Source organism: Mytilus trossulus, chromosome 6, assembly GCF_036588685.1.
Source record: "Mytilus trossulus isolate FHL-02 chromosome 6, PNRI_Mtr1.1.1.hap1, whole genome shotgun sequence".
NCBI lineage: Eukaryota > Metazoa > Mollusca > Bivalvia > Mytilida > Mytilidae > Mytilus > Mytilus trossulus.
Window position 1 is genome coordinate 43,503,874 of NC_086378.1, and position 27,218 is coordinate 43,531,091.

Below are 27,218 nucleotides of genomic sequence, written 5' to 3' on the forward strand. Positions count from 1 at the left end.
GAAATGTGCGCAAGCGTAAACATCACAAGAAATTTCGTGGCAGAGGATGAATCACAATGATGTAATTTACGACCTTGACCTTCTGTAAAAATGTAAACATTAGATTAGAATGAATGAAGTTTTAAACTGGTTATGCTGTTTGTAACACTGCCCCAGTAAAGACCACCATTTATGTTTGAACTGCTGTTGTAAGTTTTTATTTTCTGATATGTTGATACTTTCACAGAAATTGTTACTCAGCTTGAATCTCTTTTTTTCCTTTTAAAATACCTTTAAAGTTTTGCATCCTTGACCTTGTTCAGATACAAATTTTTGTTATCAGATTCATTCCTCCAATAACACATTGACACTCTGCATGTTCATGTTTTTTTTTAAATGTTTCGTTGTGTCATATGTTTTCGTATGTCATGTTTTCATATCAACCATATTTCATTGTTTTCGACTGCACGCATACATTGTGGAATGTTATTCAGTTTCTATATTTGGAACAACAACTACACTACAACCTGACATATGTTTAACTTTTTCAAAGTTGCTTTTAAAGACGTAAGAACTAATTAAATCAAAATTACTGCATTAAGCCGTTTACGGGAGGTATTATGGTTGATTGTTGACCGTCCGACCATCTGTCATCAACATGTCAGACAAAACTGCTGTAACCAATAAGCATGAAACTTTGGTGATTTGTTTATATCTATTGATGTGAGCTCCCTTTTGTTTTTTTTATAAATTTCATATTTACCCTTTTTGAGTATTAGGGTTTTATTCTTTAAAAAGGGGGAATTTCCAGTTTTCAGAAAATAACTCAAAAACAATTTCACCAATTCGCAAGAAACTTTGGTGAATTGTTTATTGCTATTGACATGAGCTCCCTTTTTGTAATTTACAAATGTCGAAGTATTTTGGTATATTTGTTATATATGTGTTCAAATTGTTGTAATTTGTAAAGTAAAATGCAAGTTTTATGATAGCTATAGGAGTAAAACAATGAAGATTAAAATTAGACAAGTGAAAAATAGTTAACAGCTTGTGACGAGTTTGATAGTCATTTCAATTGGAATTTTCTGTCTCTCATAAATTAAAAGTCTTGGATACAAATGACTAAGTCTTTGATCATCATGACAATATCCATTATTTATTTCATCAATTTAAAACAATTCACCAAAAGAAATCTCTTTACCTTTTCAGATAATGTAACTTTACTTGAATACAATATTTTTGATAAAAAAATAATTTATTTACTTTTTATAGCAATACACTATTTAGACATGATAAAAAATTGGTTAGAACTATTCCAAGATGTGAACATATGGGGTGCTTACGTGAGAAGGGGGTTGATGTATTCAATGAAGCTAATCCTATTGAACCAAGGGTTCTAAGTGGTGAAGTTCATATTTGTAAATTTTACAGATGTCATCACAGTCATGACAGTTGTCGCTTGTTAACCATTATAGATTGTCTGTTTCATAGCAATGGAGACAAATAAATTGACAGTTTATTTTGACATTTCTTTTTACCAATGTGAAGTAAATACATTATTGTAAAAATCAGTTGGTTTACAATATTCCTACACCAACATATTTTGTTTTTTGAAGTAATTGTAAGTGCTAACAGGTAAGGGGGAGCATTTGCCTTCAAAGATGATTAACTTTGCCACGTTTTTTAAGTTCCTATTCAAAGTTAGAAGCCTGTCTTTTTTATGTCATTTCTCATATAATGTTTGTCAGACTGTCATATTGGTTTTTTTCGTAAATTGTTTTGTTTTTGTTATAAATTATGCTGTTAGTTATCTCAATTGAATTGCTTTACATTTTTCTAGCTGACCATATATGAGGTATGGGTTTTTGTCATTGTTGAAGGTTTCCTTTAAATACTTACAACACACATCTGAATGATAATACATCCACTTTATTTGAAATTTGGTGTGTAGTTGTTTCATTGACAATCATACCACATCTTCTTATTTGTAAATATTGTCTTTACCTGGCTACATCATAGGAATTTTAAAGCAGGAACCAAAAGGGACCATAGATAAACCATGCCTGATGTCATATGTGAATTTATCATTTTATAGACATTATGGTCAAATTTTGATGTTTGTTTCATTTTGTCTAATTGAAATACACCCACCATTTCCATTTATTTATACATAAAAAAGGAGTTGTGGTATGAATGGGGGATTATGCCAATGAGACAACTCACAAGAGACCAAATGACAATTAAAGAAATAAGCAACTATAGGTTACAGTATGGCCTTCAACAATGAACAAAGCCCATACCACATAGTCAGCTATTTAAAGCCCCAAAATGACAAATGTAAAACAATATATATTCAAAAGAGAAAACAAACTACAAAATAATAAACAAAAAACAAATGTGTTACACAGCAACAAATGACAACCACTGAAAATATGCATATATCATTAATACAATATTGCTTATAGTCCAAGCTGAGAAAAAAACACTATTCTAAAAATGAATTTCAATGGAAAGAAAAGGAAAACAGTCATCTAAATTAAAGTTACATAAATTGTACTGTTTATTGTTATAATAATTGGGTGTGTCTGAAACACAAACTACATGTATGTTATTTTGATTTAAATAAACAAGTTTGTTGTATATTTATGTACATTTAACCAAATAAAAGCATTTCACCTTTGAGTTCTCAATTAAAATTGTGTTTACAAGCTCTATTGATAGGCATATACATTGTACATGCATGATGTTTAACAATTAATGGTTAAGTTTTACTTGTCGCTTGAAATACATTAAGCAAATCATGAAACGTAACTAGCCAAATGGAATGTAGGCAATTTTAGACTCTCAGCCAGACTGTTTTTTTTTGTTGTTGGTGAAATTGACCTTTTCAATGAAAGGAATTACATAATATTCCTAGATTCTTCTTCAAGAATGAAAATTGTTTTCATGAATGGAAGTAAAAAAAAAGCATTAAAAAATAATGTAAAGGATTGTTATTTTACATGTACTTTCCATGTCATGTTTGTGTGTAAATAGCAGGATGCTTACAATGGTATCTGGTTTTACTTTAGTTCAGGACATGATTTAAGTCTAAGAATGGGTTTGTTTTTTACTAAAGTAAGTACAAAATGTAATATAATATTATTAAAAAAAAGGATTCAATACAGTTGGACTGGAGACAATTGTCTCCCCTTCATATGGTCTTTGGTAATATGAAAAACACCAAAATTAATTAATTCTGCAATTAATTGTAAAAATACTGTAAATTTCAATTAACTTATTTTTAAGATATCTTTATTTTTTTTCTTCAGACATGTGTGTAAGTTACAGGTTGCATTTCTGTAAATATTGACAATGCAATTTCCCATAGGAACTCCTTTTACGGCTAAAACTGTACCACTTTTACTATGAAGTTTTGAAAAAAAATCTTATCCTAGAAATGAAAGTTCATATGCACCACAATTTTTTTCAAAGGTCAAAATATAGGGCTGTGCGACACATTTTCAACGTATATATGCCCTGAACTTCTCAGAGTTTAAACTAATACTAATTTTCTTAACTACCCCTACCTCAAATGAAAGGTTACCACAGATTTCAATGTAAACAATATGCACATGTTTATTTACTGGTAACATTCCCAAGTTATGTCTCTGTGAGATGGAACACGGAGAGCATAACTGGGAGCCTGAATAAGTATGTAAACAAAATCAATTTTCTATGAATATTCAAGATCTCCCCAAAAGATGCGTGTTTTGAGAAACAGCTGTATTGACAAAGTGCAACCTACATGTATCTGTTTTAATGCAGTTTATGAGTGGTCGAAGTAGTTACTACTGTAATCACTAGCCACTCAACACTGAGGTTGTGAGTTCAAACCCCACTCGTGCCTGTGCACTCAACTCCAATCTTAATTGACTAGGATTGTTAGTTTTCCTATCGAAAGTCAAGGTTTTCTCCGGGGACTCAACCAATAAATACTAGCCCCCACTAATTAGCCTAAATGCAGTGCTTCAAAGTGGCATTAAAACATCAAAAATCAAATCAAATCATTAATGCTGTAAAATTTCCTTCTTTTAGTCTTTGCCAGGGCAAGTAAGGGTAACTAGTACTAATAATACACAGAACAATAGCTATTGTATTTATTCAATGGGACAATAGAACTGATAAAACGTTAAATCATAATATTAAACATTTGGAGATGAATCTGTGGAAAAGCTTCATTTGTTCACAATAGATGTTATTTGGAGACTTTTCCTGAATTCAAGTCTAAAATAACAAATGAAGTAATAATTCTAGCTTATATAATACAAAAGTTCTATTTATATGTCATGATGTGAAAAATCCATTACTATGGTAGACCATGGTAATAGCTAGGCTATTGAAGTTATACAGATATTAATATTTAAATGGATATGTTGATTCCATGATTTTTTTTAGGATATTTCTATTACACCCAACTTGTTTAGACTTTAGAAACACATAAAGTATAAAGATTAGATGATAGGATTTTTCTGATATATATTTCTATTGTAAATTTTCAGTCTTTACCAAAATCAAACAATAAGCCATAAATTACATGATACCAAACCAGTTACAAGACAATGATACATTTGTAAGTTTTCTATACTTGTGAAGGACATTCTCTAATGATTTATTAGAATTTTTATCATAAATTAACTTATTTCTGTACTTGAAATTATCCATTTGTGCATGTTATCTCATTTATAAAGTGAACAGACATACATTAAGAAAGTTCTACATTTATAATTATTATACATTTTTGAAATTTGATATTGAGGGAAATTATGTGTGATTATTCATTTATAGTGAGTACAATAAAATGACATTTATATCAATAAGGATAAAGCTACCTGTAACATATTCTTTGTTTGATGTTGCCTCCCCATGTCTTGTAGCTAGGTAAGATGGGATTTATTTTTTGGTTAACAGGTCATTGGCTTTGCTCATTGTTGAAGGCCATACAGTGACCTATAGTTGGCAATCATACCACAATTTATTTCCTTACATGTTAAGGCTATAAGATGCAACGTTTCGAGTACCAAAAAATGAAATGATTTGTGTCATTTGGTGGGCTGCTTTTTATTTGGGTAAGCTGTATTTGGCAAATCCTTTCAGAATTTTGGTTCCTCATCAATACTCTTCAACTTGGTATCTTATTTGGCCTTTAACTTTTTTTTTATTTGAACGTCACTGGTCATGATCAGTTGTAAGTCTTTCGTAGATGAAACACTCATTTGGCATATTTAATCATAAGCCCTGACTCTATCTCTTATAAAAAAAAATTACTCATTGACTATTAGCCTCAAAATCATTTTACAGAGAAGAAAGTATATTCAAGTAATGAAGACATCATTTTTTTTAATTTTATAGATATTTTTGTTTATTAATCATCTAGTTAGTTTTGGAGGGTTTTCTGTGGTTGCTTTTTCATTCTTCTTTCAAAAATCACAATTTCTTTTCATTCAATTGCAAAGTGCTTCCTTCCCTATTCTAACTATTGTTAACTCTATTTCTGTTTGTAACAAAATGAACCTGATTTGACATTTTCAGTATCCTTGATGACACTGGAAAAATCAGTACTGGTATTTCTTTTGAATTTAATTCGTGTAGAAACTTTTTTCTTTCTGTTCAAAATGTTCGTATTCTTTTTGAAGTTAATAACTTTTAAATTCCTTAGAAACTGTTTTAACATGAAAAGAGGGTGCGTTTTATACACAACTACGTATCATACATGACCAGTAGTTTTTACTGTTTGCTTGAATAAAAAGCCATCTTGAGGGCAGCTTTGTTCTTTGGGGGGATACTCTAGTATATGGTCCATATTTAACTCCATTCTATGATGTAGATCTATGAACTGTTCAAAGATAATGTGATTGTAAGCCTGATCTCATATTGACTTATTTAAGCAAAATGTTTGCAAATACTAGTAAGCAAAAACAATCAAAAAAAGAAATAATTCCTTCAAGTCATGCTCTATGCTCATTTTAACATGGGTATAGGCATTATATTTGTCGATATTTTACACTGAGCATTAGCGAGGTGTAAAATGTGGTCAAATACAATGCCTACCCATGTTAAAATGAGCATAGAGCATTGCGTAAAGGAATTAATTCGATTCTAATAGGACAAATACAGTATTTTTATAGGTTGAAGCGTACGAAATTACCGTAAAAATGTTTGGCTGCTCCCGTTTCCTCCTGAAGGAGTCTGTGTATTGCATTTCATATTTGATAAGTTTAAAAGCTACGAGCAGGGTAAATATATGTTGTTTCATAAAAAAAATATAATAAAAGTTTATTTTAGCTGCTTAAATGTATATATTTTAAAGGATAACGATGGAAATAACGTTAATATAAACAGTACGTTTGTGCGCATGTGTCAAACATATATTGTGCTCATTAGAACATGACTTTGTTTACAAAGCGTAATAAGGACGTCATATTAGAATAAATCATTGCATGTAAAATAAACTGTTTTGGAAATGTCTGGTTTTTGATTGAACAGTTTTTAAATAGTCACTTCAACAGTGTTTTTCTCATTTTCCATATTTTTTTTTTCTTTTTCAGATGTCCTTGGAGATTATGGACTTTATTTTAGCTGATAATAGGAAACTGAAAAAGACTGTGATAACACCAAATACAGCAGAACAAAACTTGTTTACAGCCATTGGCAGGGGAGACATTGATCAAGTTAAAACATTGGTTCAATCTGGTGTTAACCCACAATGTCTAATCGAAGGATGGAATCCATTAACTGTAGCTTGTGAACTGAACAAAGAACACATTTTAGAATTTCTAATTGATCTACTCCAGAAAGAGGTACAAAATTCATAATTAAATGTTTTTTTATTACTCCTCATAATGGTCTTCAAACAGCTATCAACTTAGTAAGGAAATTTATACACTTAAAAATAAAAAGATGTGGTATGATTGCCAATGAGAAAACTTTCCGACATAATCCAAATGAGATAAATTTAGTAGATTAAGGGTACTGTATGGCTTTCAACAATAAGCAAAATCCATACCACATAGCAAGCTACATGTATAAAAGATCCAGAAATGACAAATGTAAAACAATTCAACAAGAAAAAACTAATGGCCTGATACATGTATATTTGTAACCATCACAGAAGAAATAAGTTCATCAAATGTATTCAGACAATTCAGAAATTTGAAGAATTTTGAAAATTTGAGTAAATTAAGTGTAAATTTTAGAAATTCAGTACAACATTTACAATTGCATTGCTAATGTGTTACATGTACTAGTTATCAGCAAAATAATGAAAAAGTAACCATGGCAATTATTTTTTTAATTTGCAGGAGGAAGAAACCAGACATTTAAAAGAGGAAAAACACATATGTCACACCCCTTTTATAGATGATCATAATGGACATGGTGACACACCATTGACATGTGCTGCTAGGAGGGGCCATATAAACATTTGTGAAGCTCTACTAGATGCAAATGCATTCATTAATGAAACCACAAGTAGTGTACAACAAACACCTCTACTACTAGCTATAGAAAATGACCATACTGAGCTTGTAGAATTTTTACTGTTGAATGGTGCTGATGTGCAGATAGCTGATAATGTTAACATTACACCACTGTATGCAGCTATCAAAGGACAAAATGTGTACATGGTTGATAAACTGATTCGGGCAGGGTGTGATATAAACATAGGGAGTCAGGATCATGCTCCTATCTTCTTAGCAGCAAGACTTGGAAGATTGGATATTGTAAAGGTACATCTATTAAATTGAAAGTTTGTCAGGTCTATTTAAAAAAATAAAGAAATGATACTTAAGTTTCTGTATTATACATATCTTATAAGAAATGTTTTCAAGTTCTTGCATGAGCTTGTTGTTTCTCAGTTATATTTATTTGAGTTACAACAATTGATTTTTTTTAATTTTTTTTTAAGAAAGGCTCATGTTTCTTCTTACTGCCTTAAATCTCAGTAAGTATTTGAAATATTCGAAAAAGAACTTCATATTCTACAAGCATTACAATACAAAATTGATATGATCTTGTTGTGCAAGTTTTATTATCTGAAGAATGCCCTTAAACATGTCAAAGAACACACTTCAAAAAACAATTATATTGGATTAAATACTTTAACAGTGCAATGTTTCATATGATTTTATAATTTTTATTCTTCAGATTCTGTCGCAAGCAGGATGTGATATAAACATTTCAAACAAGTATGGAGTTACTCCCCTTTATGAATCTGTCCACAAAGGTGAGGTTAATTTGTTAGTTTATCGTTATGAATACATGTATCATATGATTGAATAATTTAATTTCTAACTTTGCTATGATCCATTTATAGCTTAACCCATTTTGATTACACTAACTTTCATTAATATTTAATTAATTTTTCAATTTGCTGTTTGTTTCAGGTTCAATGAAATATATATCTAGCATATTCAGGAAGATATAACTTTTCTGTTCAACTGCATTTTTACAGTCAGTCTCACTTTGAATTATCTTCATTTTGTGCTTGAACGACTTTTGATACATTCCAATTTTGCAATAAGGTGAATTGGAATTTCTCAATAAATTCATGTGATAATAAATTAATTCAGTGACTACGTTTTCCAGTATGCTGTAGCAGTAGATCAGCAACATTTGGGTCACTGTATCCTACTTTTATTTTAGAGGAAATGGTTAAATAATATCAACAAAAATTGTATCATTAAAAGTAATATGTAACAATTTGAAATATAAATACAGCGAGATCTTCCATCAAGGAATTTGGTGACCTTACTTTTGAAAGAAGTTTTGGTGATTGTTTATTGCTTCAAATGTATTTTCAGTATTTTAGAAATTTTGTCAGCAGTTTGGTAACGATATGCCATTTTCACCATTTCACTTTTCTAAATCTGAAATATACATACAATTGAAAAAAGGAGATGTGGGAAACACATGTACATCAAATAGCCTCCACCCAAAAAGAAAATAACAGACTTCTTGCAGTACAATTACTATGACAATTTTTTTGACATTTAACAATAACATGAGATAACTTAAAAATTTCGATATATTTCAGGCCATTTCTCTGTTAGTGAGTACCTTGTACATAAAGGTTGTAACAAAGACAAGACAGATATATATGGTGTTTGTCCTTTACATATAGCCTCAATGGCTGGAGATCTAGAGACCGTCAAACTCTTATTTACAGGTAATTGCTTGTGATACTTAATTTTGCTTGTAATAATAGACAAAATTGAGAGATGAATATCTGTATATTCATTTATTTTTGTGATCATCTTATGTTCCTGGAAAATTGTACTTTGTGGATAAATGTTTTCCTGGTTTTTCCAAAGTCTGCATACAAGCGTATAGAAAATTTGAACTTTTAAAAAAAAAAATTATTCACCTTTTCTTACGAAATCTATGGATATTGGTGTCCTACAAATAATGATGAATCCACAGTATAGCAGTTGCATGAAATGCTGCATACAAGGGATATCAAAATTTATAACTCAAGTTTTTATTTTGGTGAAACCTATCATGTCACAAATTTTGGAAAAATGAAAACACTGAAATTTTCTTTATTTACAGTTTTTCTGTTTTTAGCTGCCCTAACCTTGCTCATGTGATACATTTTTTACATATATTTAAACATATATTTTTAATTAATATTATTTGCATTTTCATTGACAATAAGTGGGATCAAAGTATTCTTGCAAAAAAGTTGTAAATAAACACTGTATATCATAATATGATGACAAAATAAAAGACACAGCAAATCAAATTTAAAATATTGATCAATATTTTTGAAACCTTTTTTTTTTTCTAAATTGAGAGACTTATTTTTCTTAACTAATATTCAATAATATATCACTTTTGTATATTTAGCTGGTGCTGATCTGAGACTGAGAACACAGCAAGGTTTGACAGCATTACATCTTGCCATGGAGATGAACAGATACCAGGTAGTAGAATACTTCCTTACTAAAGGTGCTAATATACTGAGGAAGCCACATAGTGATAATAGGTATGTACATTATTATATGACAACTCATCCTAATAAACATGTAATATTTGCCACTGGATGTTACACCAATGAATCTATCTTTTTTTAGCTCACCTGGTCCGAAGGGCCAAGTGAGCTCTTCTCATCACTTTGCGTCTGGTGTCCGTCGTCATCTTCTTTTGTCGTCTGGCATTGTTTACTTTTACAAAAATCTTCTTCTCTGAAACTACTGGGCCAAATTGAACCAAACTTGGCCACAATCATTATTGGGGTATTTAGTTTAAAAATGTGTGGCGTGACCCGGCCAACCAACCAAGATGGCCGCCATGGCTAAAAATAGAACATAGGGGGCAAATGTAGATTTTGGCTTATAACTTTGAAACCAAAGCATTTAGAGCAAATCTGACAAGGTGTTAAATTGTTTATCAAGTCTATATCTATCTGCCCTGAAATTTTCAAATGAATTTGACAACTGGTTGTTGTAATGCTGCCCCCCAATTGTAATTTTATGGAAATTTTTACGTTTTTTGTTATTATTTTGAATACTATTATAGATAGAGATAAACTGAAAACTGCAGTAATGTTCAGTTAACTAAGATCTACAATTAAGTGAACATGACCAAAATGGTCAGTTGATCTCTTAAGGAGTTATTGCCCTTTATAGTAAATTTTTTAACAATTTTCATTAGTTTTTACAAAATATTTTCCTCTGGAACTAAAGGGCCAAGTTCATTATAGATAGACAAAATTGTAAGTAGCAAGAATGTTCAGTAAAGCAAGATCTTGAAACACATCACCATCACCAAAACACAATTTTGTCATGAACGATCTGTTTTCTTTGTTTGATATGCATATATACCAAGGTGAGCGACACAGGCTCTTACGAGCCTCTAGTTAATGATGAAAAGAATTTTGGGGACCTTTATAGCTTGTTCAGTGTGAGCCAAGGCTACGTGTTGAAGGCCATACTTTAACCTATAATGGTTTACTTTTAGATTGTTATTTGGATGGAGAGTTGTCTCATTGGCACTCACACCACATCTTCCTATATCTCTTTAATAAAAAATCCAAAATTATTGGTGGCAATTCTTCAAACTCTTTAAACTCTTCAAACACAGTACTGTCTATTTAAATGCAATTGTAAAAGTTCAAAATAAACATTTGAAATATCCTGGAAAGCTGTGATTGGGTATAGTTGTTGCACATGACTCCATTTATCAAGCATACAATTAGAGGCAGATGTCAATCAATCAAAAGTGTCTTTACAAAGCATGTTGCATAAGCATTAAAAATAATGGCATTTATAATAAAAAAAACAATTGAAAGGTAGTATACAAAAACAGAGATTGCAATAATAAATCACAATAAAAATGATTAGGAAAAACATGGTGTACTTATATTACTTACCTCTTAATTTTGATCAGTAGAATAACAAAATCTACCTAGCTAGTACAGGTGGAATGTACTACCATTCATGAAAGAGATGACAAGAACTAACAAAGTATTCAGACAGTAAAAAATATTGAAGGTTACTTAACTGTATGACAATGCTGTTGTGTGTATGTCTGTACATTTAAACTTTGACAGGAATATTTATAAGTTATGATATTTGGCATTTGCAGATGATCCTATGATCTGATATCTATATAAGCAGAACCTTAGATATAACAAAATGTATGCTTAATATTTAAAAAGTATTTTTACTTTATAGTCTTAAAAGCATAGCATCTGTGTTTGAAAGAAAGAATATAGAAACAGTAGAAGTATTGTTGAGATATTGTCCAAATCTTCCTCTACATCACTATCCTGGCCTGTCTGATATTTTTAGGTAACTTTCTTTAAATTAATATTTTTATATCTTAAATTGTTACAATAAATACCTTGTTTAATCAGATCAGACATCATTTTGTGGCTTAACCTACAAACTTCTTGGATAAAGACCAAAAAAAAAAAAAACATTTACAAAAAATCAAACTTGCATAGTAATTTTTGCTTGTTGCAATATGTAATGATAATTTGCAGGAATTGAATTAATTATATTAAATTAAAGCCAATTGCCATGATTTGACACATTAAATGCTAGCCACAAAAATTATATCTCACATGAATACGGTTTTACCCACCTACTTTGACCTATAATTGTCAACTTTTTATGCATTGGGTTTTCTTTTGTCAAAAATATATCACAAAGTTAAAATGTGTGAATTATTATCTATTTCAGTGAGAATGGTAAACTACTTAAACTGTTGTTCCTGTCTGGAATTAAAACAATGCCTGGTGTTCTGACTATTCCCAGACTACATCCATTTTATGTACAAGACAAAGACTTATCACAGTGGCTCAAAGATTACCAGAAAAATCCGTCCTCACTCAAATCTTTATGTAGAACAAGTATTAGAAGAAGTCTTGGCAATACTCTTTTGCATAAAATTAATTCTATTATACTACCAAATAGTATTAAGGACTACATTTGTTTAAGAGAAATTTGTTAGGCATATCATAAACACATTTTCTACATGTATCATGGTGTTATTACTTACAATTTTCTGTTTTGTAATAACTTCACGTTTCAAGACAAATCTTTCAAAAAGCAGATCTAAGGTCATTTGGAGACAAAATTCAGCTAAATACTTAAAGTGGAAATACTTTTTATTGTAAATGGATGTGAATTGACTTTATTTATAAAAAGACTGAGGATTTTTTTAACCAATTTACTCTGCTCTTCAGATGGAACTACAGTCACATTTATCCAACTTTTCCTAGTACATTTTATAGTGGTTTTAAAATGCAATATAATCTAATGTTTTCCTAAAAGCTACTTATACCAAATTCTGTGTTTGTGATTCAACTTATTAAGTATATTGCTAATTGTGATTACAAGAACACAATTCTATGGGGAGCGGCAAGATTGCAAAATAGTAAAACTTCAACGGAAAGTTTTAGTGCCATTTGATATTCGAAAATGAGCTTCTTGTACAACAGACATATTAACACAAGCACTTGTTGCTTTTGATTTCACAAGACATTTTAAAATTTTTATTTTTAGAATATTAGGACTTTTAAAAAGGTACATAGCATTAGATGAACTGACTTTCAAATATTGAGCAATATTACCAAGTAGCATCATGAATTTTTTTCATCAAAATATTATTGCTGTTTTCCTATTTTTATATCAATATACCCGTAAGTAGTTTTTGATATTTTGTATTTATTTTTTGTATCACATTGGATGTATCATTAACTTTTTGCAAGTTACATATCTGAAATATTTTTTCAAGTAACTAAAATGTACTTATAGTACTGTGGATTCATTAATTTTTGTGGGTACCAATTTTCGTGGTTTGAGGAAAACTTACATATTCGTGGATATTTTATTTCGTGGTTTTGGCAAAGTCTACACTCATACCTTTACAAAATTTGTATTTCGTGGAACATTTGAATTCGTGGTTCTCCTGTACCCACGAAATCCATGAAAATTGGTATCCAACAAATATTAATGAATCCACAGTATTTGATATCGATTCAATTTGACGACACAGTAGACTATTTTCATATTGCAGAATTTTGACTTTTGATTATTCAACAGGTTACCTACTCTAAGATAGCACATCATCGTACTTACTTAGCTTGGAGTAACCAAATGAAGTTAAATCTAACATATAATTAGTGCCTACAATGACATGTGTACTTTAGTTTCAATGTTTAGACTTCAACTTCATCAAAAACAAACCTTGACCAAAAATGGACCAATGTATGTACACATAGACTGAAAAATAAGGTCCTTAGGTTAAATTTCCCCCAAAAATTGAACCGATGGGAAACCTGATTTTACTTCTTGATCATACTTGACTGTGTAACAGGATGTCCTACCAAACAGTATGTAACCTGTTGAACTCTGGAGTCAAAAGACAGCAAAATGAAAATAGCCTAATTAGTTTTTAGTCTTTCTTTTCATAATGGCAGGACAATCTATTTAGCCATATCAAATTAATGTGCAATCATATTTCTATTAGTTCAAAATATTTCTTTTTATGCTGTATGTAAGGTTTTATTTTGTTATTATTTATTGGTGTAGTTATGTTAAATATTGTGTAAATCTGTTACATATTAGTTATCAAAGTTTCTAAAATGTACTTGCTTAAGATGTTTCAGTACACAATGTATGTGATAAATTTATATTTTACTTAAAGAACGTGTCTTCGTGAGTTTGTTAGTGTATTTTGGTTATGAATGTTACATGTAATTTTCTGGTTAAACTTTTATTCTGCTGGTTTGGAATAAATTTGGAATATTTTAATATCTTATCACTTTTAATGTACAATACCATCTTTTAATTATGGTTTACAAAATTTCATTCAAAGTTCAGGTTTGGTTCCAAACAAACTTGGTTTAAACATATACATTTGTATCTTTTTTTTCAAAATACCTGTAAATATGAATAATTCTGACTTATTTGCATATTTAGAACTCCTTTACTATGATTGATTACAAATGCTTCTGGTAGTGATGTTTTGTATTATCTGTCCTCCTAGAAACAACTTCAAAATTGAGTTGATAAAAAAGATTTGGTCAAACCAACTTAAAATTTAGAGCCCATGTTTATAATGCGAACCTATCAAATATTATAGCTGACTATGCGGTATGGGCTTTGCTCATTGTTGAAGGCCATACGGTGACCTATAGTTGTTAATGTTTGTGTCATTTTGGTCTTTTGTGGATAGTTGTCTCATTGGCAATCATATCCCATCTTCTTTTTTATATTATCAAAATCTGTGCTTAATTAGGTTTTTGACCAGGAATTTCCATATTAATGAAAATATTTTTTTTGATATTGCAAGCAAGTCACCGTGTCTTATAGACAGACAGACTTCAGCACCATACATTACATAGCCAAAAGAATTTGTAATCATTAAAAACCAGGAACTATCAATGACTTACAATTAACTTATACAATTGACAGAAAATTACAAAAAATATTGAAATACCAACCCCACAAAAACAATATGGTGAGGTGAACTTAACAAGATCTAATAGTTTTTACAGTCATTGCTACACACATTCTACTTAAACAGCACCATGGCTAAAGAAAAACTTAGAAAAATCAAAACAACAGGCTACAAAATACTTTACACAAAAATAAGGATTGAACACTATCAAAACCTTAGAGTGAACACATTTGCTGCAGATAAGAAGCAGTTCCTGCTCCAGAAATGACCCTTCATGTGTCTTGTCACATATATTAATTTTATGACCAGTAACAATTGAGGAAAAGAAGATTGGGTTGTGGCTACAACAAGTGGAGGATATCAGTGGTCATCTATGCCGATTCTGTTTTTAAATAGATTAGACTGCTGGTTTCCCGTTTGAACGGTTTTACACTAGTTTTTTTGGGGCCCTTTATAGGTTGCTGTTCGGTGTGAGCCAAAGCTCTTTGTTGAAGGCCTTACCTTAATCTATACTGGTTTACTTTTATAAATTTTTGGATTTTCAAATATTTTGGCCTCGAGCATCACTGAAGAGACATTAATTTTCAAAATGTGCATCTGGTGCAGAAAAAGTGGTACAGTTTATGTTGTTACTGTAAACAAATGATGATGATGTCCTATAAATTTTAAGAGGGATGTATCCTTGTAAGCAACAATGCTCTTTCAAGGAAACCATGATAGAAAACTCAAGCCCCTGGAAATCTTATCCAGAAGAAGTTATTTACACAGTAACACTATAAGAAAGCTCTTCTGGAATATTGCTGCACAGAAAAGAATTGTTCTAAATGACAAAATTTAAATACAACTTACTACTAAAAAGCTCATGGTCAAATACAAAGAAATTAAATTAAGTTGTAATGGAAAAAAGTTTGACAAACAAATTAAATGGACGGCAATATAAATAGAAAAGGAGATTGTGATTGCAATTGCAATTTACTCCTACAAATGATATAATGATATTGTGAGGTCTAAATGGAATATTTATCCTGTTTCATACTTCAAATAAATAAATAAACATGGCTAATGTGTCAAGTTTTTTCTTGGACTGTTTTTACACTAAATCCATTGGATGATGGATGTGTACTGATTGATATTTTAGTGTTAGATGCATGATATTTTTATTAGTTGATATTAGCTTTGAACTAGCTGTCAGTAACCGATGTACTCTCAGATCTGTACTTAGTGATTTTTTTGGTGTGTGGATGTTAAAATATTGTTCGATGTTTTTCTGCTTGGTGTGGATTGATGCGTTAAACCCTTTGAACTGATTTTCCTACTTTCTTCTTGTGTTGTATTTTTACACCTCTGTGCCAGGTAAGGGTAGGGTTTGGAGCTAACAAACTAGTTGTCCCTGCAATATTCTGTATGTGCCTGTCCCAAGTCAGGGGTCTGTAATTCAGTGGTTGTCATTTGTTGATGAATATCATATTTTTTTTCATTCAATGTTTTCTACATAAATCAGGCCATTAGTTTACAAGTTTGAAATGTTTAATATTTACCATTTTATCGTTTTTGATAGATGACAATGAGGTATGTGTTTTGCTCATTGTTGACAGTCGTAAGCTAGGTGACCTATAGTTGTAAACTTCTATGTCATGGTTGTCTTATTGGCATTCATTACACATTTTCTTATTTTAATATTTCATCAGACATCACATTAATAAATGATTACAAAAAAAAATCTAAACTAGTTTATTCAGATAAACATGAAATATAAAACATAAGTAAATTAGTATAAAAAAAGATACAGTGTTAAAAAGACTATCACATTAAAAAATAGATGCAACAGTAAAAACTGTAGTGCATTAAATCACAGAATTATTCTATCACATCAATATAAAACCATACATTGCACATTTAACATTGTACAATGGCACCTTTGTTGAATTTTTGGTATTAAAAGTTTATGTCAAACTAAATCTACCTAATTCAATGATATTTATGCAACCATATTTTTTTTAGCTCACCTGGCCCGAAGGGCCTGATGATTGTGGCCAAGTTTGGTTAAATTTGGCCCAGTAGTTTTAAAGGAGAAGATTTTTGTAAAAGTTAATGAAGATGGAGCACAACGGATCACGCCATACGCCAAGTGATGAGAAAAGCTCACTTGACCCTTTGGGCCAGGTGAGCTAAAAATGATATTTCTAGTTTTAAATAATATCTTTAACCAAATTTATTACTTTTATTTAAAATTATCAGGATTTTTTTGTCTTTGAAGAAACACATAATAAAAACATGAAAATATCTTAAAACACATTCGCCTCTAATCAAGAGCCATTGAATGCCTATATTAGTTATGCAATCTTGCTGATGGTAAATAATTTAATATTTGTAAAATATAAGATAAAAAGTAAAGATATATATAAGATTCTTGTACATTTGCAATATCAAAAAAGTTTATAGGATATGCATTATTCATATCAATAGCCTAGTTCTTATAAGTTTCAACTAATCATTAAGTGCTTATGTTTGCATATAAATAAGAAATCACAGATTTCAAAAATGGAAATTTATACTATTCAACTAAATTTGAGTCAAAAAATAAACCTAGAGGCTCTAAAGAGTCTGTGGCTTTTACCTTGGTCTATGAACATATTAACAAAATTACTAATTTAGGGGCAGCAACCCAATGACAGGTTGTCCAATTCATCTGAAAATCTCAGTGCAGATAGATCTTCACCTGATGAACAATTTAATCTGAACTCAAAGTTATAAGCCAAAATCAACATTTTACCCCATTGTTCTAATTTTAGCCATGGCAGCCATCTTGGCCGGGTCATCAGACACATTTTTTAATCTTGATTCCCCAATGATGATTGTGGCCAAAAGTGGTTACATTTGGCCAAATAGTTTCAGAGGAGAAGATTTTTGTAAAAGTTAACAACTACAGACGACAACGACGGATGGGCCAGGTGAGCTAAAAAGTAAACCACATACAGGTTGCATTTCTGTACATATTGACAATGCAATTTCCCATAGGAACTCCGTTTATGTCTTAAACTGTACCACTTTTACTATGAACTTTTATAAAAAATCTTGTCCTTGAATTGAAAGTTCATATGCATCACAATTTTTTTCAAAGGTCAAAATATAGGGCTGTGCAGCATATTTTCAACGTTTATATGCCCTGAACTTCTCAGAGATTAAACTACACATTAAACATGTATAAACTATGGATTTTAAACAAGTAAATTATAAAATGAAATATCAAAATTGTAGGCTGAAAAAATACATCATTAAAAACAAATACAAAGTTGTCATAAATAATATATAACCAATATATAACCTTGTTGCTATTTGTGTAGTGGTATCTGCAACACTTGACCAAGGAATGTACAACTATTGATCCACACAACAATCACTTTTCCTTGCCCAGCTTTGGCTTCACTTTTTGTTTCTTTTAGAATTGACCCATCCAATTTTTGAATAAGATTTGACTTTCCAAATATTTTTGCCTATAGCATGAATTCTCAGAATGCACATTTGGTGCAGTAAAATCTTATTTCCTTTGAGACGTCAGAAAATTTCTAATATGAGGTCATAATTCTACAGGAACATCTTAGTGTATATGGTGGACAAATAGAAATAAGGTGTATTTCAATATTTTTATTTTTAAAGTAAAGTTTATAAAAATAGAAATAGTGTGACAACTCACTATCAAATAGTTTTACATAAATTCATATCAATAAATAATTATACAAACTTAATTATGCTGTCACTAACAAAACAGTCATTATCAGTATCTATATAATATAATAAATTAAAAAAATCAAATTTAAGTCAAATTTGTTGTCAAACTAATATATAATGATTATATAATATATGCATCTTAATACAAAATATCACTGATCTATCATAAGTAGTTCATATCAATCTAACTTAAGCAAATAACTTATCAAAATGGCTTATTAATTCAAAGTCATTGGCCTAGGAGGCAAGGCCTCATAATTGTCATCAAACTGATATGTACTGATAGTATTGCGTCGTTATATAAAATATCAATGGTCTTAAGCTCTATGACAAGAAGTTTCAATTAAACTTAACAATTATTGACCCTGTCACCAGAAAAGAATTTCTAGGTCTAAACACACAATATCACACACCTATACACCCCCTCCAAAAAAAAAAAAAAATTTGACCCCCAAAAAATTACCCTCATTTCAAGTAAAAGAGCCCTAAATTTTTATAAAAAAGCAAAAAAACACCCCAAAAAACACCAAATTTTCTTACTCCCAAAAAATTTTTTTTTTTACTTTGGAAAAAAACGTTATTAAAAACACCCAAAAAACAACAAAAAAATTCAAAAAAAAATAAATAAAAAAACCGGGAGAACAGGCGAAGAAAGAATTCTGTGGGATTTAAGAGTGCACACTCCTAAAATAAAAAATACTATCAATGAAGTGTTTATTGTCTCCAAGTGAGTATTTACTGCATCTAAGGAGTTGTTTACTTTTCTAGGAAAGCTATGTGAATCTAAGCAAGTGTTTACTGTATCCAAGTAAGTGTTTTGGTTAGCTAAGCAGCTGTTTATTGAAACTAAGCATACAAATCAATAGCATTACATTAAACCGATGATCAAAGGATCTTTTCACAACTTTCTATAGTTAATTCAATAGCAACGATCGATTCTGTATGAAACATTATTGACAAATGAATAGATAGGACATGACTTTTAAATAAACTAAATCGATCATTAGAAATATTTACATGGTTGTCAAGAGTATGTTTACATGTTGCCTAGACAATGTTGTCATCACATGTAAACATATAGCAGACTGGTGCGGTCTTTCGTTTCAAATTAACAGTGGTGAGAAGACGTGTGTGCTTTTTAGTGTGTTGTGGTTTTTCATGTCGGACAGTATATCTTCCTCTCAAGAAGAAGAATTGTTAGGTAGTCCTACTGCACTAGAATTAGAACAGGAAATTAGTGAATCACAAGCAGTACATCAAAACCTGTTGGATTATTCAGAGCAGGCTGTTAGTTTAATTCTTTCTGAAGATATGGAATCAGAACAACAATGGACTGATACCCAAAAACAATTTATTAATGATTATAGAATTTACTATCACAATATGGGATTATTGGTTGACGAAATTGATTTAAATGGACCAACCGGAAAGATGCCGAAGCTTCCTAAAAAACCTAAACAACGGCTTAGTGACCTTTATGGAAAAGTGAATAAGAAAAAAATGACCCCCCAAGAACTGCACAAATATCTAGCAGACAACATTGCTGATGTTAACCGCACAATTTCTAGAGAAATATTCACCGACGTTTATTTGCTTTTAGGCAATGAGAGTGAGACGATCATTGTGGAAAAATTAAATAAAGGGATACGAAATCTAAAACGGCAGGATGCTCAAACACTTTTAATTCATATTAATTTTGGACAGTTTTTAAATCTTGCCAAAGCCTGGCTGGAAAATGAAAGGAAAGAAGGAAGAATTCAACAATTTTGGTCTGTATGGTTAAAAGAGAAGACAGGGTATTCCGATGACCACGCGAGGAAGCTACGTGCTCTCGCAAAGGTTCTTCACGGATACCCGCAATTTTTTTATGTGGGATTACCTCTAAATTTCATTTTGGGAAAACTAAAAGAAATTGAAATCATGCTGCAAATTCCAGATTTCAATGCATTCTGGAGAGTACCTGTGGATCTACCAACCACCAATGCTCTTCAATCATCGCAAGACGATACACTTACACTGACTGCTTCCGAGTGACTTTTTTAAATGCTATATTTAGAAACTTAGAACTTTCTCAATCTGTAATTGTGTTTTTTAATATAGAATATGTGATATTGATTTTCTTATTCCATATAAGGAGTAATCATACATGATCAGTGGCTGGGACAACTTTGTATATATTCCGTATAAGGAATGACTATTTCTCAATGCTATATTTAGAAACGGTTATGCATAACCGGGTAACTTTCAGTGAATGTGACAGTTCTAACTTTGAACAGTGATATTATGTTTATAGTGTTTGATTTGTATGTATTCATTGCACTTTTGTTTTCAAATTAAAATTTTGAAACTGATTATTGTTTTGGTAATAAATTAACCGTAAGTAAAGGAGGAGCAAAAAACCAAAGGGACGTTATATCTCATAAGTAAAAAGTAAATCGACAAAGCCATGGCTAAAAAAGAAACAGACAAACAGACAAACAACAGAACACAAAATACAACACAAAAAAAAACCCTAAAGACTGAGAAACACGAACCCCACCAAAAACCGGGGGTGATCTCAGGTGCTCTGGAAGGGTAAGCGGACCCTGTTCCACATGTGGTACCTTTCATTTAGAAAGATCTAAAACTTAGTCATCATTAATTCTTGTTCATAGAAAGAACCTGTTATTTCTTCGCCTTTTAAATCAATTATTTTATAAGTAAAAGGAATTGTATTTAAAACTTTTTCAATTACAAATATTTCTTTAGTCCAACGAGTAGTATAACCCTTTTCAAATTTACCCTTTTTTTTTGTTATTCTTACTCTATCTCCGACTTTGAATTTAGCTTTTTTAATTTTCTCTTCTTTTTCTGGATATAAATTTTTATACACTGTTAATTCATTTTTTAATTTACTTGCTTCAACAGGTGTCATTTTAATTGAAGAATGTACTGTATTATTATAATTTTTAACTAATTTATCTAATATATCATAATATTTTAAAGTTTCATTAGCAGTAAAGTATTTATACATATGTTGTTTCATTGTTCCTATCCATCGTTCCACTACACTGGATTTTTCTTCATTCTCAGTTGAATATAACTTTATGTTATTATCTTTTAACAATTCTTTTACTTGTCGATTATAAAATTCGGATCCTTTATCTGACCAAATATATATTGGTTTTCTTTCTTTAAATAATGTTTTAAATGCTTCACTCACTGCTACTCCTGTTTTATTTTTCAAAGGGCTTAACCAACCATATTTACTAAAAACATCTATAACTGCTAATAAATATTTATAGTGTTTATTTTGTTTTGAATATGGTTGCATATCTATTAAATCAACTGCCCATGTTTGATCTATTGAATGAACATAAACACGTCTTTTAGGAAAAGATTTTATAACTCTATGATGTAATTCATCTGCTAATTTATTTGTTAGATTTGTTTTAGACATTTTTAAGTAACTAAAATGTTTTCTTAAAAAATGGAGGCAAAAAAGGATAAAATTTTATCCAAGCGAGGAGATTCATATAAACTTGTTTTGACAAAAGAATATAAACATAAAGCAAGTATTTATGTATTTAATTATAAAATTAGTCTAAAGGATGAAAAACAAGAAACATTTACAAATGCTTTTGATCACATGGTAGACTATTCCATAAAAGATTACCCTAATGGAAGAATTAAAATAGTACCTATTCATGAAATCATAATTACTAAACATAAAAGCTGGCCTATAAGAACATATAATACAGTTAAAAAGTTATTCATGGATCAAATGGAAAGATTATTAAATAGTGCTGAAGAATTAAATTTAGAAGAAGTTATTTTTGAAGTTACTATTATACCCAATAAAAGAGGAAAAGGTAAAGCTTTAAAAATATTAGATGTCATAAATAAAAGAAGTATTATCAAAATAAAAAATGATGATACAATATGTTTATCAAGGGCAATTGTAACTTCTTTAGCTTCAAATAAGTTATTAAAAGATTTTACAGATTCTCAATTAAAACACATTAAAGAGGGTAGACCATTACAAAAAAGAGTTGCTGAAGATTTGCATGAACAATCAGGAGTAGAAATAAAAGAAGAAGGAAATGATTTGGAAGATTTAAAAGCTTTTGAAAATTATCTTAATATTAGGATAATTGTTTTTACATCAAATAGTACAGAATATATTGTATATGATGGTAATGAAGAATATAATGACCAAATATATTTATATTATCATGATGAACACTTTGACACTATAACAAATATAACAGGATTTTTAGCTAAACGTAGGTTTTGTAAAGTATGTTTAATTGGTTATACTGAACAACATACATGCAAAGATAACACAGTAACAACTATCAGAAAACAACATATTTGTGATAAATGTAACAAAACATATACAGGTAAAAATCACAAATGTGGTGAAAAAATATGTTTAATATGTTATGAAAAATACACGGAAAGTAATGAAGAACACTTATGTTATATGAAACCATCAGTACCAAAACAAGTAAAAAATAATAAATATATATATTTTGATTTTGAAGCAAATCAAGAAACAGGAATACATATAATGAATTTTTGTATAGCTTACGATTTAGAAAATATTTATTGTTTTAAAAATAACTATGTAAAAGTATTTAAATGTGATTTCAATATTGATAATTTAAACTTGTTAAAATTGGACATAGATGATTGTTTTAGTGATGTAGAAAAAATTAAATATGAAACAAATTCTGTAATAGACAACTTTTGTAAATATTTCATAAGAGATAAATTTAAAGACTACACTTTTATTTCACATTATGGAAAAGGTTATGATATGCAACCGATTTTAGGATACATTGTAAAAAATAAAATTGAACATAACATAATTTCTTCTGGACTAAAATTAACAGCTATATTTATTAAAGGAATAAATTTAATATTCATAGATTCTATAAATTTTACATTATGTGGATTAGCTGCTTTCCCAAAAACATTTGGATTTGTGGGTAACAAAGGTTATTTTCCACATTATTTTAATACAACAGAGAATCAAAAATATGAGGGAATTTATCCTGATAAAGAATATTTTGGTTATAATACTATGACAATTAAAAATAAAGAATTATTTGATGAATGGTATAATAAAGTTAAAGAAAAAGAATTTAAATTCTATAAAGAAATATTTTATTATTGTCTATTGGATGTTTTAATTCTTGCCAAAGGTTGTACCTTATATAGAAAATTATTTTTAAATATAACCAATAATTGTATCGATCCATTTCAATATATTACAATTGCTCAATGTTGTACAAAAATATTTAAAACATTAATGTTGACAAATGAAACAATTGGAATTCACAAAAAGATGACAATTAAAGAAGTACATTCACAAAAATCAATACAATGGTTAGAGTATATTTCTTTAGAATATAATATAATGATTCAACATGCTAAAAGGGGAGGTGAAAAGAAATTATTCATTAATAATAAATGTTATAAAGTCGATGGTTATTATTATGATAGAGAAAATAAAATGCGTAATGTTTATGAATTTTTTGGATGTTATTGGCATGGATGTACAAAATGTTATAGTCCTGAAGAAATATGTAAAAAAGATAGAAATAAAAAAACTATGAAAGAGTTATATGACCAAACTAAAGAAAGACTTAAAACTATTGAAGATTATCTAAAACCAAATGTAAAAATTCATACAATATGGGAATGTGAGTTTGATCAACAAAAATATCCTGAAGTTGATCCACATTTAAAACCTATTGATAAAAGAGATGCATTTTATGGAGGAAGAACAGAAACTATTCAATTATACAATAATCTTTCTGATTTAAAAGGTAGATATGTAGATTTTTGTTCTCTGTATCCATCAGTAAATAAATATTGTAAATATCCTATAGGACATCCTATTACATCTACAGAAATATCTGTAGATGATTATATAAAAAATAATTATTTCGGAATAATGAAATGTAAAATATTACCACCTAAAGGATTGTATCACCCTGTTTTACCTTATAAACAATTAACTAGTGATAATACACATAAATTACTTTTTGGATTATGTAGAACATGTATGAATAAAATATCTTTTAAATGTAAACACATAGATGATCCTACTTTAAATAAACATGATAAAATACATGAAATAAAAAGATGTAAAGAATGTAAAAATATTAAAAATGAAAAATGTATACATTCTGATGAGGAAAGAGTTATAGTAGGTACATGGTCTACAATAGAAATAGATAAAGCAATAGAAAAAGGTTATGAATTACAAAAAATATATGAACTAGAACATTTTGAAAAAACATCTACAGATATATTTAAACTTTATGTAGATACGTTTATGAAATATAAACAAGAAGCTTCAGGATGTAAATGTGATCCTAAATATTGTAAAAATGATTGTAAAAACGATAAAGAATGTAAAACAAAAATACAATACATTATAGATAATACTGCTTATGATCTAGATATTGACAAAGTTAAGTACAATTCAGGATTAAGATTTATAGCTAAAATATGTTTAAATAATTTATGGGGACATTTTGGTATGAGAGATAATTTTACACAAAAAGAATATTGTTTTACTTTAGAACATATAACTAAAATAGTATTTAATGAAAAATATAAAGATATAAGTACTATGATATTAGATGAAGATATTGTTTTAACAGAATATAAAAATAAAGAAGAATACTCTAAACCTAATCCAAGTGTAAATGTTTATATAGCTTTGTTTACAACAGCACATGCTAGATTAAAATTATACGAACTATTGGATATTCTTCAAGAAAGAGTTTTATACATGGATACAGATTCTTGTATTTATAATGATGATGGTTCTGAAGCTTGTAAAAAAATAGAAAGTATGATGGGAAATAAATTAGGAGATTTAACAGATGAAATTGTTTCAAAACATAACGCTAATCATATAAAACAATTTATATCTGCTGGTCCAAAAGATTATTCTATGAAACTAGATACAGAAAAACTAGTTAGCTGTTGTAAAGGTTTTAGATTAAATGCTGAAGTAGAAAAAAAGATTACATTAGATAAAAAAATAAAAATAGTTACTGATGAAAATGAAAAATATGAAACTGTTAAATATAATAATATAAAAATAGGAAAAGATCATCAACTTAAAACAGTTAAACAAGTTAAAGCTTATGATTATATGTTTGATAAAAGAATGGTATATTGTAAAAATGAAAATTTAATTAGAAGTTTTCCTTATGGATATTAAAAAATATATAATTTAAATTTTTATTTTAAAAAATAAAAGACTAAAAAATGATTGAAGCTTATACTGAGAAAGATGATCCTGACGCTAAAGTTATATTAGGAAGAATAATGTTATCAGATTATCAGATATGTTGTTTAAGAGATGATGGAGAATGTCCTTTGACTCCAAAACAAATGGAAGTAATGGAAAAGTTTGATGGTAAAAAGTTATCTAAGTTTCCTCCTGGTTGGGATGCTTTTATTAGACCAGATAAAGTTTATGAATATGTTTTTGAAAAACCATGTCCTGAAATTTCTTTTTAAGAATTTTTTATTTTATTTTATTATTTCTCTATACCCTTAAAAACAGAAAAATTGCAGGAATTAGGGACTCTAATTTTTATCAATTTTTTCTTATTTTTCCAATTTTTCATACAAACGTAAATTGTATTTATTTTTTTATTTTAATTTCCAAACAATAAAACCAGTTAATGTCATACCACCAACAACAAATGCAATCTCTCTATTTTTCTGGTCTTCTGATGGAGTATAAAAATCACTTAATGTAGGTTTAGGTGATAATGAAGTTAATTTTTTATTCGTGACACGATAGTATAGTTTCATTGCCTGGTCAACATCATCAAAAGTCTGAACCGCATGATGTTCCTTTTGTAATTGTTCATTTATAAAATCTAATCTTTGTATTCTTTTTTTATTCCATTCTGATTGTGCTTTTTCTAATTTTTCTATAGCTTTATCATGTCTTATTTTCTCTTCATTTGCATTACTACCCATATGTGAAAATAAATAATTACTCCCTGAAAATGCAAAAGCATTTGTTATTGCCCCACCAAGCATCATTGTTAAAGCACTTGCCATTTTATAAAAACAAAAATTACTTCATAATATCAGCAGGTATAATACCTTGCTTAATCAACATATCTTTTGTTGCCATCGCAAGTAATATATCAATGGATAACATTACAACATCATTCATATTAAAATCCACTTTTGGTGCTGGCCTCCTTAATACCTTTTTACCTATTTCTGCATATCCAACTGTTAACAATGTTTCCACTCCAGCATGATATAACATATTTGCTATTTGTTTTCCGTCTTTTTGAGTTGTCATTTTAATGTACTAAATTTAATTAAATTCAAAAGGATCAATGTCTTTCTTTTGTTTTTCTGGTTTTGTTATTTCTTTAATCATTCTTTCTGGTTTCTTACTTTGGTTGTAAAAAAACAATCCCAATCCAACAATACTTATAGGAAAAAGTACAAATTTGTAATCAACTAGGGAACTGGAGTGTTTTTTGACAGAAGGGATATGTTCGTTTGATTCATAATCTGTT

At 29.4% G+C, this 27,218-nt stretch overlaps 1 protein-coding gene across 2 annotated transcripts; it reads left to right on the plus strand.

The window, feature by feature from the left end:
- Positions 1-27: 27 nt before the first annotated feature.
- LOC134721399 (ankyrin repeat and SOCS box protein 13-like) lies at positions 28-14,279 on the plus strand. Of its 2 annotated transcripts, XM_063584378.1 has the most exons (9): positions 28-188; positions 4,521-4,591; positions 6,567-6,818; positions 7,320-7,745; positions 8,164-8,242; positions 9,053-9,184; positions 9,865-10,003; positions 11,694-11,810; positions 12,204-14,279. In XM_063584378.1, exons 2-9 carry the CDS (start codon positions 4,556-4,558, stop codon positions 12,472-12,474), a joined length of 1,452 nt encoding a protein of 483 aa, XP_063440448.1. In that variant the 5' UTR covers positions 28-188; positions 4,521-4,555; the 3' UTR covers positions 12,475-14,279. The 2 variants fall into 2 exon arrangements, with proteins under 2 accessions (XP_063440448.1, XP_063440449.1); XM_063584379.1 differs by lacking the exon at positions 4,521-4,591.
- Positions 14,280-27,218: the final 12,939 nt, after the last annotated feature.

Excerpts from the sequence above, each read along its gene's own strand:
- LOC134721399 (XM_063584378.1), top strand. The coding sequence starts at position 4,556 with ATGATACCAAACCAGTTACAAGACAATGATACATTT. Across the intron at positions 6,819-7,319 it reads TTGATCTACTCCAGAAAGAG|GAGGAAGAAACCAGACATTT; the intron begins GTACAAAATTCA and ends TTTAATTTGCAG. Across the intron at positions 11,811-12,203 it reads GGCCTGTCTGATATTTTTAG|TGAGAATGGTAAACTACTTA; the intron begins GTAACTTTCTTT and ends TATCTATTTCAG.